General features: G+C 46.7%; 2 protein-coding genes across 2 annotated transcripts; both read right to left on the bottom strand.

The window, feature by feature from the left end:
* Nucleotides 1-294: 294 nt before the first annotated feature.
* On the bottom strand, nucleotides 295-5,804 carry mief2 (mitochondrial elongation factor 2). Its single transcript, XM_057034846.1, has 8 exons — nucleotides 5,669-5,804; nucleotides 4,311-4,472; nucleotides 3,502-3,667; nucleotides 3,282-3,376; nucleotides 2,220-2,396; nucleotides 1,983-2,146; nucleotides 1,755-1,907; nucleotides 295-1,657 (listed from the first exon to the last, which is right to left on the bottom strand). The coding sequence occupies exons 2-8, from the start codon at nucleotides 4,446-4,448 to the stop codon at nucleotides 1,150-1,152; spliced, it is 1,401 nt and encodes a 466-aa protein (XP_056890826.1). The 5' UTR covers nucleotides 4,449-4,472; nucleotides 5,669-5,804; the 3' UTR covers nucleotides 295-1,149.
* Nucleotides 5,805-6,650: 846 nt separating this feature from the next.
* On the bottom strand, nucleotides 6,651-10,131 carry alkbh5 (alkB homolog 5, RNA demethylase). Its single transcript, XM_057034874.1, has 4 exons — nucleotides 8,808-10,131; nucleotides 8,638-8,718; nucleotides 8,436-8,558; nucleotides 6,651-7,480 (listed from the first exon to the last, which is right to left on the bottom strand). The coding sequence occupies exons 1-4, from the start codon at nucleotides 9,524-9,526 to the stop codon at nucleotides 7,318-7,320; spliced, it is 1,086 nt and encodes a 361-aa protein (XP_056890854.1). The 5' UTR covers nucleotides 9,527-10,131; the 3' UTR covers nucleotides 6,651-7,317.
* Between the last annotated feature and the right edge of the window lie 3,819 nt (nucleotides 10,132-13,950).

Genomic DNA, 13,950 nt, shown 5'->3' with positions numbered 1-13,950 from the left:
GTGAAGTGAACTCAGAAACAGTAAGCACAAGACTATTACTAACCATATCCATAATGGCACAAAACAAGGAATTTCAGTTTTTTTTAAAAAAAAAAAAAAAGACTGTGTTAATACTGGGAATAATGGGTTTAAATTCATGTCTTTCTACATGGCAGCTATAAATATTAGAATGTATCTCGTGCTTTTAGAGCCACTTTAAAGGATTATTATTAACCACCATTAAGTCTATAACAATGAAAATAAAATGCATGAAGAGGCTAATATTTCAGGCTATTTAATTAAAGCAAAAAGGGATAAGCAATAATGTATATAAATATTTTATCTTTATTTGCAGATTACCTGTTCAATCAGAAAAAAAAAGTTCTTTTACTCCTCAGAAAAGCACCAACCGGGCCAGCACACACATTCACTCTGTATGTAAAAGTAAGTGCATAAACCAACTAAACAATTTTCGCCGTCAGAAACCGAAATACCTCAAACGCTTCAACCCAATGATAATAAAATATATACATCTAAGAGTTAAATGAGGCAAACTCCGACCGGGGCCGAAGCTACTGATAAGAGTTATCTATCACATCAGCGATCCGTTGCTCGGTTACAAGCATGAACACAGCAGAGGTGTTTTAATGGACGACAGCATGATGTTAACCAGTACACCTCCAGACGGCTGCTGCTCTGAGGCACCGCTTCGCTCACGTCCGCTCGGTCAGATCTAACCCAAATTTGGTCAAATCTTATCGAAAGCTACCTCGAGTCTGGGCAGCCTGTCGATGAGGTTTTAAACAGGATGGGATGCACTCAAAACTGAGTTGGGTCCAGCCCAACTGGATCGTTCTGCATAGATGGAAGAATATTTACACCCCAGAACTAATCTCTTCTGATGTTTGGGTACAGGCATATGTTTTCAGGCCATGCAGCCTATTGATCACGTGATTAGGCACATACTAAAACGTGTCGATTACCAATTTCCCAGCACGATTTTTTTTTTAAGTTCGGGTTTTCCTTCAGCTCCTTCCAGTGTCGAGCCCACCCCGGGTTCTGTCAGCTCGGCCTTTCATCAGCAGAGGAGGAGAGCAGGAAAACATCTTCTCCGTAGATGTCTGGGATAATAAGAGGTTGCTGAACAGATCAAAGCCTGGATCAGACCCGTTACACGAGCAGAATTTCAGGCTCCGACACAGCACAGTAAAGCATGAAGCCCATCTGATCCACCTGGTCCTCCGACAGGCTGTTGAGCAGGTTAACGGCAGGCTTGAAGTGGCTGTGTAACGCTCCTTGTTCCAGGTAGCCGATCAGCTCGGTGATACACTGCTGAAACCTCACGTCCAGGCTGCTGTCGGACCAGTCGCTCTCACGGTCGCTCAGGTGCAGGATCAGATTGACCAAAGGGGCAGCTTCCATCGGCCGCAGCGCGTGGTTCAGACGGCACACGGCCTTGAGGATTTTGAGCGTCTTAATCCGGCATCCGTTGTCAGCGGCGTCGAGCTCGACCAAACGCCGAGTCTCCCAGGGATACAGAGATAGGTGCCAGGCGTTGACCCAGGGAGAGGTGAGCTCAGGCTGCGCAGTCAGAACCACGTCCCCTTCCCGCAGCAGAGGTAAGATAGTGACGAATACAGGCTGATCTCCACTTTCTGACCCGTTTTCGTCGAGTGGGCTAAAGGATTATACCATAAAAAAGGCGAGAAAGATACTAAATTTAAAAATAATTTATTCCTAAAAACAAATTTCATGATCTTCATGAATAAACTCACCTGATCTCAAGCCTCAGGTCTGATCCTCCCAGTGCTGGTCTAATAAGACAGTCCATAGAGCTGCCAATAGTTGGCCAGTTTACAGTTTCCATGACAGCCTTATTGAACCAATTAACAAGAGCCTCTGAGGACAGGTAACCGCCCACCAGATACCTGACAGCCAGAGAGAGAGTGTTTTTACTGAGCAGAACCAGACCGTCTTCAGCCCTCTAATCAGCATGGTATCACCTGTCCCAATAGCTGCGTCCTCTTGGAAAATACTCTATGTTGAGCCTCCGCACCATCCAGTGCAGTGGGTGTGTTAGCAGCGTCTCCTCACCGGGGACCAGACGCCACAGGGAGGCTTCCAGCTGCAGAGGCACCAGCAGGCAGGCGTGGTCTGCGCAAATCACCTGAACAGGTAAGTTGAGTCATCATCCAAGTTTTTAATCACCCAGGAAATGAACCGAGGCAGGGTGTTTTTACCTGCAGGTTATCCAGAAGAGAACCGCCGATGCTCATTTCCTCTAGGGGCATGTCAGGGTGACGGCTGTGCAGAAAGCCATGGACCTCCGTGCAGATGTCCAGGGCCAGAGCCTGGGCCCTCTGGACCTCCTGTGGATCCAACGCTGCCCTGGTGCAATAGAACTGCTGCAGTCGGTCCTAAACACAATTCAAACAAGCAAGAAAAGTCTTTTTAGTTCATCCGTGTTAACCAACTGCTGTGGAGCTGTCATATTTGGGTTAAGTAAGAATTATTTAAGCTTTGAAATGTCTTTAAAATGTACTGAGCTGTTTTTAGATAATCTGGATGTAAGGAAACATTTAATGTTTTTGGTCAAAAACCTCAGCAAACTGTAACAAACCTGATATCACAAAATAATGAACCTTGCTAAATCATCTGAGTCATGTTAGCACCTCAATGTATGAAATGCATTAAGAACAAAAACAATATATTTACAATAGGAATGCAGCACAAATGTGGCTGCTGCATTATAGCAGTAGGATCTTAACGGGATGAAAAATGTCAAAGTGAATCAGAGCAAAACAACTGAAAGAGTTGGAAAAGATGTGATGGCTTTCACATGACTTACTTCATAGTTTGTACACGCCCAGCCCACATTGGGTTGTTTTTCTTATGAACTAATTTACTAAAACTCCTTAAAAAGCATTTTATGACATGACATCTCCCCTAAGAATGACGCTACACATATTTTCAAAGCATGCATTTGCGTTTCTAAAGCATTTGCTTCGCAAGATTGTTTCATGCAGCCGTACAGAACAATGTGGTTCAGATGCAAAGTCACTTCATGCTTGACTTCTATCCAGCGAGTCCACAATCAGGGCGGCACAAACACTGTTTATCATTATGCAGGGCTCCAGGGAGACTCTGCAGCTTAACTAGTGCATAACAATATGTAGCCCCAAAGCACAGCACTTTCTAAAACATGCTGAACATGTTTTATAAAGTGCTTATATAAAAACATGCTCACGCTGAAAGCCTAATCTACGCTTTCAGCAGTCTAGAGGAGAAAAGGACAGACGTACCTGCAACGTGAGGGCACACAACTGGAGCTTCTTGGGCTTTGAGTCACAGTTGGACTCTGTCTCCAGGGAGGACTTCTGAGGTTGACACAGGTCAGCTGATCAGGGAAGAGTCAAAACAGTTTTCAAGTAAAAAGTGATGATTAACACAAACGTATATAATTTAGAAATGTAAAGTAATACAACTTTGCTCAAACTGTGTGTAATGAGGTGTCAGCAGTACCTTTCTGCTGTTTAGTTGTCTTGGCAACATGGTTTATGACTACACCCTCTATTTCCCTCTGGATGAGTGTGGGAGATGCAGACACCAGACTCAACTCCTCCCAGCTCTCAGTGATCTTCTGCTCCACTTTTTCATCATCAGCCGCTCGACCTGCACGCTCAATCAGCTTCACGCCCGCAGCCCATCGACACAATCACGCAGTCAGATTTGTATTGCACAACACTGCACTCCCCAAACCATTGTAATTCCCCTCAGACCAGGATGGTTTGATTCGAGACACATGTTGCTATCGACCAAAGCCAAGAAATGCTGGTGTAAAAACAAAATAGCGCATCGATTCCGCACCTGCGGCACTTCCAAGTGCTGTTGCAGCACTTCCTCTGGACTGAGCCATGTTTGGATTAAAACCTTTAATAGATTTGAGTTGAAATCTAAACTGGCAGTCTAACACTTGACTGACCTGGAAGGTTACTGGGTATTTGCTGGAAGGGCTGTTTTTGTTCTAGCATATCTTCCTAAAATTCCTTGTGACCTCTGTCCTGCCCCATCTCCAAATAAAGGTTTTATTTTATGCTGAACATAAGAGAGCATTAGAACCTACAGCCCTTCACCCACTATTGTGAGGTTGACAATCTTTATAACTTACCTTTATTGCAAACTATGTGGAAAATACTTTTTTTTACATCAATATTGTATAAGAGATGATAATATACGTATGTGGTAGAGATAGTAAAATAATGGTAAGATACAATGAAAGCAACCATACCAGTTTTTCTGATTTGGGGGGAAAATAGTGGTTTGTTACATACCCGCTTCACTGCCAATGTAGCAATTCCTAGGATGGCAGCGCCCCCAACTCCAAGAACCAGCCGAGCATTTGACAGGAGGAAGTTGATAACCATGGCAACACCATCTTCCCCTCTCCTGCGAGTGTTCTGGAAGTTCATTGCTTCCTTGACTTGACTTTTAGCCTTACAAAGGTAGAATACATGAATTCATAAGGGAAGAAAATATCATGAGACAGGACTAAAACGGATTCTCTGTGGAGCTTCAATCAGGTCTAGAACTCATGAACCATCACAATCAAATGACATTTTTACACAAGAGGAAGCACAAAACAAAATAGAATAAAACAACAGAACAGTTTTTTCTGCTATCATACATTTGCACAAACAACATGTATTAACAGTTTGAGGTTTAACACAAACAGAACACTTATTTTTATTAGCACGAAGGTTGTAGATTTGGTTCTGTTGTGTAAGAGATTGTTTAAAGGTGGTGAAAGAGGCAGTTTAAAGACAGGGATATTTGGGAAGGGATTTTTCATGTAAGCCTTCTTGTCAACCAAAAGGACCAACATCCCAGTTAGTTTACAACCACAATAACATGAGAGAAAATCATTTGGCCTCAAATGATTTGAAAGTAATTTTAATGAATTACAACTTTTCTGTGACATACCAGAACATGAATGTCAGCAGGGGGATTCTCTCATCAACAAGAACTAATGACCAAAGGTAAAGATAAGCTGTTATCGTGGAGACTAAATATTAATTTTATAAACATGTGACATTGAAATTAGTTCTGGAGCAGATAGATCACTATGATACACACATTCATTACTTAAAAGAGGCCAATATAATTTGCTGGCCTACTTGACAACACAGCATGTCCTTGGTCAGGGGTGCAGGATGTCAAATAAGGAGACCAGCTCTATTTATAAACTTGCTCCATGCCTGTGTCTTCCTGGTTACAACAAATTCATACTCAAGGGCACTGCAATATGGTCACTGCTCAAGTGGAACAAATGGCCGTTTCAAACATTTTAAAATCACAAGACTGTAATTCTACTAGTTCATTCAGATCATTCCATCTTAGTGGGCTGGAAAAGGTGTTTTACTGATGACAGTCTCACGACGCATTTACTGCAACTGGAAAACAGTATAGGTGTCATTCTAACGCACTTTACCCCAAAGCCAGAAAATAACTGCACTTGAATGAACACGTATATTTAGCTACCCATTATACGAAGACAGTAGGTTTTTTAAAAGGCCACAAAAGGAAATCGAACAAGTGTAAAGTCCAGCTAACGCCAGTGGAGCTAACCAGCTCGTCGGCTACATAAGCCTTAGGTGACAGTTAAAACTTGACGTTCAAAAAAAATACTTACCACTAAATGTGAAAATCAACACCATTTGTATTTAGTAAGGATATTTGTAACATCCTTTAAAGACAATCCATAAAACTAAAGTTTATCATTGAGGACCTGTACTATAGAGATGGCCCGTTATCTTCTTTTTGTTTAATTATCGGTATGCATTGGATGCGATGGTTGTATAGCGCCCCCACAGGACGCGCCCGGACACGCTGCACAAAAGAGTACCGTAAATGATTTATAAAACTGGTTATTTTATCGTTGGGCTTGTGTTCACTCTTATTATCTTTATACTATAAATTTAATGATTTAGGTATTACATACATTTGGAACACAAAGTAAATTGACTTAACAGTAAGTTTATTCTAAAAAAATTCTTAAAAAAAGTTTTTATCTTTTTAAAATAATACGCCTAAAATATCTTGCTGAGTTTGGTTTGTCAATATAAAGATTAAAAGTCTGATAGTCTCACACTATGAACTCTGGATTTAGGAAGGCGATACAAAATAAGTCTTCATGTCTCATGACTCATGTCTCAAAAACAAGCTTGTCAGGGATGTTGTATCCAGGAGTCTATCTGCTCACAAATCTAGTTTTATTTCACACAGCTGCCACTTTTGAAGCCAGAAATGTGATTTTTTTTTTTAAAGCTGCCATTGGAAATGCTCCATTATTTTCAGATCTTCCACAGCTCGGTAGATCTCAAACTTCTCCTGACATTTTAACTGTGATAGCCTCGAAAAACAGGAACTAATTAAAACTGTTTTTAGTAACCAGTCTCTGCCCTGAACCCAGGTTATTTTTATTCACGTGTAACTCCAGACTAACCCAACAGCGAGCTATTGAGTATCTCTGCCAGAGAGCTGACTAAGGGGAAGTAAGGAACCCTATCCTTGTTTACGCAGCAAACTGCGACACCAAATTGCTTTTCTACACACACATCCACGCAGATCTTGACTGTTTCCTTAAAGAAAGATCTCAATGACACAGACAACAGTGAAATGGAAATAAATTTAATACAGAACAGCAGTAACATGGCTGCCTCTATATAAGATAAAACAAATTTAGACAGGAGTGTAAGGAGCAGGGCACTTTTGGGACTCTAAAAAGTGTTTGGTAAATGCTTCCGCATATAGCAGCGCATCTGCCAGAGTCCTCTGCTTTAACTGTGAGGGGCCAGATTTGGGATGGAACAGGAAAGGCAGGGGTCAAAGTAGGTGCAAAAAACCCAAAATTTTTCATTCTGCACAAAAGTTCCCCTCAATCAAGGACTATACAAACATTGTACACTATAAGAAGTTAGATTACAGCTTGTTTCCTTTTGTACAAATCCCTACATACATCAGTCCTTTTGCAATCTGTACATCTCAGTTACAAAAAGTATTTGCCATTTTCAAAAAACTAGGTACAGAGAAATAAAACATGACTAGAGAACCTAAACAGGTTGACCTCCAGGAGCCTGACCATTGAGTCTCTAGTGCTGCAGATACCAAATTCATTCGCCAGAATCAAATATGAACTTGAAATAACCCACACATATCAAAATCAGATCACTGTGCTATTGTACCAGAATGGATGTTGGGTAAGCAAAATTACTGGTCCAAAGAGTTAGAATATACATAAAAGAACAGGTTTTAGTGTGTAGAATTATCACAGAAAGGTGCTCAATGGCGTCTCATTTTCACTTTGCGTCCTGAACTATCCTGGTGTTTGTCAGACGCTTGACCCCGCCTCCGGTAGTTCTCTGAGCCGATGCTGTGGCGTTGGTGTTGATGGGACATTGACGGGTGTCTGTTCTCTTCTTTGTCCATCTCAAGAACCCTTGGCCTAATGGAGGAAAATGGAGCTGTAAATATTCTGCAATTTTTTTTTATTGTACATCACCTGAAAAGAACCCTTGGTTTTCAACTTTAGACCCTCTTTAAACAAAGAGAAACATTACTGGGGGCCACAGTTGCAGTTCAGTTACATGTGATCAAAAGTCTAAACAGAAAGAAGAACCATCTGTTTTCAAAAGGCTGCAGCACAGATTAAATTACTGTTAGGTCTGACATAACTGAGCCGTTGATCACTGTGACACCGCTGACGCAGTTTCAAAATCATTTTTCATGCAGCGCAGCTCAAACTTCAAGTGACGCCAATTTAAATTAAATGTCTTTTTTCCACAGATGGATTTATAGAGCTGGGCCATGTTAAAAAGTGACAGAAATATTATGAGGTGTGACCCTGCGAGATTGCAACGGTGACTTCTACGCAACAGTGACCAAGCTGCTAATTCAAGCGTGGGACAGGCATGTCAGGTCGCCTTCAGATTGATATGAAAGGGTGCAGGTCTTTAAAGGCCATCACCAGTTCACTGGTTTTCTAATAACCCAGACCTGACACAAGTGGGGCTGTGTACAAATTGATCTCGGTCCAGCTGGCTTGATTAAAGGTCTCCGTCTGGTGGGGAGCCACCCTCGATAATTTCAAATAGAAAATGATCATGTGTAAATAATATGCTCCGATTTGTAGGTTTAACGGCATTTAATCCAGCCGGGTAAGGTTTAAAGAAATCTGGCACTGAAGTTACTAAGCACCAAGTTTAAGATGACTAACTCATCATTTGGATTTAAGGTCACAAGCATCCATTTTTAAACACAGTCGAACGCAAGTGAATTCAGACTTCCTCGGCCTTCTACTCATCACAAAAGACCAGTGATATGGAAGTGACTGAATTACGATCGTGTGACACTGATCATTTCCTGTTAAACTTGAATATATACTGCGTCTTCTGGCAGACCTGTGAGCAGCATCCGGGTCTGCTCTGCGATAAGATCGCTTGGCTTTCAGAGGAGCTGGTCTTTCTGCAGATGAGCTCAAGCAGTGGTCAGGTGAGTCCAGCCGAGGAGCATCGGGTCTGGTTCTGCAAAATGACAACAAAAATCAAGCAGAGGCAAAAGAGCACAACATCACGTGAGACACCCGAACGTGCGCCAACCCACTTTCTGAGGATTATGACTGCACGACGCTCCTTGATGTCCTGTGGTCTGATGCAGTGGGTGATGTCATCAGCAGCATAGCCACTAGCAAAGAGAAAAGACCTTTAGTCCACAAAAGCAACATTAAAAACACAAGTTTACGCAATATCATTGCAAAAGATGCAGCCGGTCACCTGAGGACTGTCACGCTCCCTCTTCTAACGGGCAGGACAAACACAGGCTCCGACACGCGGATGGGTTTGAACTGAAAGCGGCACCCGAAGCAAAGAGCGCTGTCGCTGAAGAAGGACACCGAGACGATGGGTCTTGCAAAGATGTGCAGCGGATCGACGTGAGACACGATGCAGCCGCCGGGCTGATAATCATTGATGACTGCGCTGTTTACAAAACCATCCGGGACCACTCCATTGGAAACAAGAGGCTTGATCACCAGTTCATGCACCCAGTTTGGGATCTCATCAACTTCTCCTTTGCGGTACAGCCTCTCCTGACCGGGTCCACGCTTCTCCAACTGGGACCCATACGTGTAGCCCTCCCCGAAGAAGTACTTGTTGCGGAGGGGTGCCCTGTCCACGGTATGCTCACGGTAAAGTCCAGCCTCTGCTTGGGCAACCACGTCGTCGATCTTCTCCTCGATGGCGGCGCACTGCTCCGGTGAGAAGATGCTCTTCTGCAGGATGCTGTCCCTCACCAGGCGGGCCTCCTGCTCCCTGAGATCCACGCTGTCGTCGCTGTGCTCGTAGTCATCGCCGTCGGACTCTCGGAACTTGCGTTTCTGGCCCTTTCCACTGCCGTTTTTTGCGCTGTCCACGTATTTGCTTTTCCTCTCATCTCTGTGCGGAGTGGTGGATTTCAGTTTCTCCCTCAGGTCAAAGTATCCGCTCGATGCCATGTCAGCCAAAACCTAAACAATACTTCTTGTGTGTTGCGACTTTCTAGCCTAACCGTTAGCGCATGTCAGCAGTGCATTTCCACAAAGTTTTTCTTAGTGTGACTAATCTGAGCGCAATAGGTATCAAAATAAATCTTTTCTAAATCATTCGCGGCATAGCCCAGCATCCACACGCAGCTATCTAACGTCCCCCAAGTCGCTCCAGCCAAATAAATATCACTCTGATAAAGAGATTGGTTAATATTATTGATATTATTGTGGGTTTTCGAAAGCACAGAGTTTAAACAAACGGCCTTAAAATATAGAAACACGCACTGTAGAATGAAAAGCTAACGATAGCTACCCGATGTGCCTGGCTAGTTGCTAAGCTAACCTGGTTTAGTCAGCCCACTGCGGACACCGACAAAGCACGCAGCAACATTTCACATGTCACGGCCGAATCCCGAAAACTCCGTCTTCCGGACACAACGGTCAGTTTTTTCCTCCGGCGTCGGAGGAGAAAACATCGTAATACCAGAGGAAGACCCAACCACCCACAGTTTACAGTCACTACGCGTCCCCTACCGAAAGACTGAAAATAAACGCGTGTAACCTACTGGAGGTTTACGCATGCGCAGCGACCCGCGCGGTCACGTGGTCTGGAAGGAAGACTCAATAAACCCATTTTGGCACACACACACACACACACACACACACACACACTTGTAATTGTCCATCCATCCATCCATCCATCCATTCTCTGCCGCTTATCCGGGGTCGGGTCGCGGGGGCAGCAGCCTAAGGAGAGAATCCCAGACTTCCCTCTCCCCAGCTACTTCCTCTAGCTCATCCGGAGGGATCCCCAGGCGTTCCCAGGCCAGTCGAGAGACATAGTCTCTCCAACGTGTCCTGGGTCTCCCCGGGGGTCTCTTACCGGAGGGACATGCCCTGAACACCTCACCAGGGAGGCGTCCAGGGGGCATCCTGACTAGATGCCCAAGCCACCCCATCTGGCTCCTCTCAACGCGGAGGAGCAGCGACTCTACTCCGAGCTCCTCCCGGATGGCAGAGCTTCTCACCCTATCTCTAAGGGAGAGCCCAGCCACCCTACGGAGAAAGCTCATTTCAGCCGCTTGTACCCGTGATCTTGTTCTTTCGGTCATTACCAAAGCTCATGACCATAGGTGAGGGTAGGAACGAAGATCGACCGGTAAATCGAGAGCTTCGCCTTTCGGCTCAGCTCTCTCTTCACCACAACGGACCGGTGCAGAGCCCGCATTACTGTGGACGCCGCACCGATCCGCCTGTCGATCTCCCGCTCCATTCTTCCCTCACTCGTGAACAAGACCCCGAGGTACTTAAACTCCTCCACTTGGGGCAGGATCTCCTCCTTTACCCGGAGAAGGCACTCCACCTTTTTCCGGTTGAGAACCATGGCCTCGGATTTGGAGGTGCTGATTCTCATCCCAGCCGCTTCACATGCGGCGGCGAACCGATCCAGTGATAGTTGGAGGTCACGGGCCGATGAAGCCAACAGGACCACATCATCCGCAAAAAGCAGAGACGCGATCCTGAGGTCACCAAACCGGATCCCCTCAACACCATGACTGCACCTAGAAATTCTGTCCATAAAAATTATGAACAGAATCGGTGACAAAGGGCAGCCCTGGCGGAGGCCAACCCTCACCGGAAACGAGTTCGACTTACTGCCAGCAATTCGGACCAAACTCTGGCACCGATCGTACAGGGAGCGGACAGCCCGTATCAGCGGGCCCGACACCCCATACTCTCGGAGGACCCCCCACAGGACCCCCCGGGGGACACGGTCGAATGCTTTCTCCAAGTCCACAAAACACATGTGGACTGGTTGGGCAAACTCCCATGTACCCTCGAAGACCCTGCTGAGGGTGTAGAGCTGGTCCACTGTTCCACGCCCAGGACGAAAACCACATTGCTCCTCCTGAATCCGAGGTTCGACTATCCGGCGGACCCTCCTCTCCAGTACCCCTGAATAGACCTTGCCAGGGAGGCTGAGGAGTGTGATCCCCCTATAGTTGGAACACACCCTCCGGTCCCCCTTCTTAAAAAGAGGGACTACCACCCCGGTCTGCCAATCCAGCGGCACTGCCCCCGATGTCCACGCGATGTTGCAGAGTCGAGTCAACCACGACAGCCCTACAACATCCAGAGCCTTAAGGGACTCTGGGCGGATCTCATCCACCCCCGGGGCCTTGCCACCGAGGAGTTTTTTAACTACCTCGGCAACTTCAGCCCCGGAGATACGAGAGCCCATCTCCAGGTCCCCGGGCCCTACTTCCTCACTGGAAGGCGTGTTGGTGGGATTGAGGAGGTCCTCGAAGTATTCCTTCCACCGATCCACAACATCCCGAGTTGAGGTCAGCAGCACACCATCACCACTATACACAGTGTTGACAGTGCACTGCTTCCCCCTCCTCAGACGCCGGATGGTGGTCCAGAACCTTTTCGAGGCCGTCCGAAAGTCGTTCTCCATGGCCTCACCGAACTCTTCCCATGCCCGAGTCTTTGCCTCGGCAACCGCCGTAGCTGCACTCCGCTTGGCACGCCGGTACCCATCTGCTGCCTCAGGAGTCCCACAGGCCAGTAAGGCCCGATACGACTCCTTCTTCAGCTTGACGGCATCCCTCACCGCTGGTGTCCACCAGCGGGTTCGGGCATTGCCGCCACGACAGGCACCAACCACCTTGCGGCCACAACACCGGTCAGCTGCCTCGACAATGGAGGCACGGAACATGGTCCACTCGGACTCAATGTCCCCCGCCTCCCCTGGGACATGGTCAAAGCTCTCCCGGAGGCGTGAGTTGAAGCTCCTTCTGACAGGGGACTCTGCCAGGCGTTCCCAGCAGACCCTCACAACACGTTTGGGCCTGCCAGGTCTGTCCGGCATCCTTCCCCACCATCGGAGCCAACTCACCACCAGGTGGTGATCAGTTGACAGCTCCGCCCCTCTCTTCACCCGAGTGTCCAGAACATGCGGCCGCAAATCCGATGACACAACCACAAAGTCGATCATCGATCTGCGGCCTAAGGCGTTCTGGTGCCAAGTGCACATGTGGACGCCTTTATGTCTGAACAAGGTGTTCGTTATGGACAATCTGAGACGAGCACAGAAGTCCAATAACAAAACACCACTCGGGTTCAGATCAGGGGGGCCGTTCTTCCCAATCACACCTCTCCAGGTCACACTGTCATTGCCAACGTGAGCATTGAAGTCACCCAGGAGGACGAGGGAGCCCCCAGAAGGAGCACTCTCCAGCACTCCCTCTAAGGACTCCAAAAAGGGTGGATACGCTGAACTGCTGTTTGGACCATAGGCACAAACAACAGTCAGGATCCGTCCCCCCACCCGAAGGCGAAGGGAGGCTACCCTCTCATCCACCGGGGTAAACTCCAATACACAGGCACTGAGCCGGGGAGCAACCAGAATTGCCACCCCTGCTCGTCGCCTCTCACAATCGGCAACTCCAGAGTGGTAGAGAGTCCAACCCCTCTCAAGAAGACTGGTTCCAGAGCCCTTGCCGTGCGTCGAGGTGAGGCCAACTATATCTAGTCGGAACTTCTCAACCTCGCGCACCAACTCAGGCTCCTTTCCCACCAGAGAGGTGACATTCCATGTCCCTAGAGCCAGTTTGTGCAGCCGGGAATCAGACCGCCAAGGTCCCTGCCTCCGGCTGCTACCCAAAACACAATGCACCCGACCCCCTTGGCCCCTCCTGCAGGTGGTGAGCCCACGGGAAGGGGGTCCCATGTTGCCTCTTCGGGCTGCGCCCGGCCGGACTCCATAGGCAGAGGTCCGGCCACCAGGCGCTCGCCAATGTGCCCCACCCCCAGGCCTGGCTCCAGGAGGGGGCCCCGGTGACCCGCATCCGGGCAAGGGAAACTTGAGACCAATGTTATTTATCTTCATTAGGGGGTCCTGGGCTACGCTTTGTCTGGTCCCTCACCTAGGACCTGTTTGCCATGGGTGGCCCTACCAGGGGCATATAGCCCCAGACAACGGAGCTCCTGGGATCATTGGGACACGCAAACCCCTCCACCACGATAAGGTGGCAGCCCAGGGAGGGGACTTGTAATTGTATGGATTACTATACACAAACACTATTTTTTACATGTTTTGAGTTTACATTTCTAATATTATGTATGAGCAATGCCACATTGTGGCCCAAGTGAAGAAATTGAATCCCCCATTTCCATCCCATTATATCAAGCTTGAGTGTAATGTTTTAGTATTACTAAGAGAACAAATATAAGAAATACGCTCAAAATATCAGAATCTGTTTTACTTTATATAGCACTTTTATCATTAACCATTATAAACGATTAATACTTGTTAGAGATTGTGCTTTTTAGGCAGTTTTAGTATAAATGTTTATAACAGTCTTGAACATTCCACCTCAATAAACCAA

This window comes from Takifugu flavidus, chromosome 6 (genome assembly GCF_003711565.1).
Source record: "Takifugu flavidus isolate HTHZ2018 chromosome 6, ASM371156v2, whole genome shotgun sequence".
Lineage (NCBI taxonomy): Eukaryota > Metazoa > Chordata > Actinopteri > Tetraodontiformes > Tetraodontidae > Takifugu > Takifugu flavidus.
This window is presented reverse-complemented; position numbering and strand designations above follow the sequence as displayed.

Excerpts from the sequence above, each read along its gene's own strand:
- alkbh5 (XM_057034874.1), bottom strand. The coding sequence starts at position 9,526 with ATGGCATCGAGCGGATACTTTGACCTGAGGGAGAAACTGAAATCCACC. Across the intron at positions 8,719-8,807 it reads GGGAGCGTGACAGTCCTCAG|TGGCTATGCTGCTGATGACA; the intron begins GTGACCGGCTGC and ends TCTCTTTGCTAG. Across the intron at positions 7,481-8,435 it reads GACCCGGATGCTGCTCACAG|GCCAAGGGTTCTTGAGATGG; the intron begins GTCTGCCAGAAG and ends TTCCTCCATTAG.
- mief2 (XM_057034846.1), bottom strand. The coding sequence starts at position 4,448 with ATGAACTTCCAGAACACTCGCAGGAGAGGGGAAGATGGTGTTGCCATG. Across the intron at positions 3,668-4,310 it reads CTACATTGGCAGTGAAGCGG|CTGATTGAGCGTGCAGGTCG; the intron begins GTATGTAACAAA and ends GCGGGCGTGAAG. Across the intron at positions 2,147-2,219 it reads CTCTTCTGGATAACCTGCAG|GTGATTTGCGCAGACCACGC; the intron begins GTAAAAACACCC and ends TTACCTGTTCAG.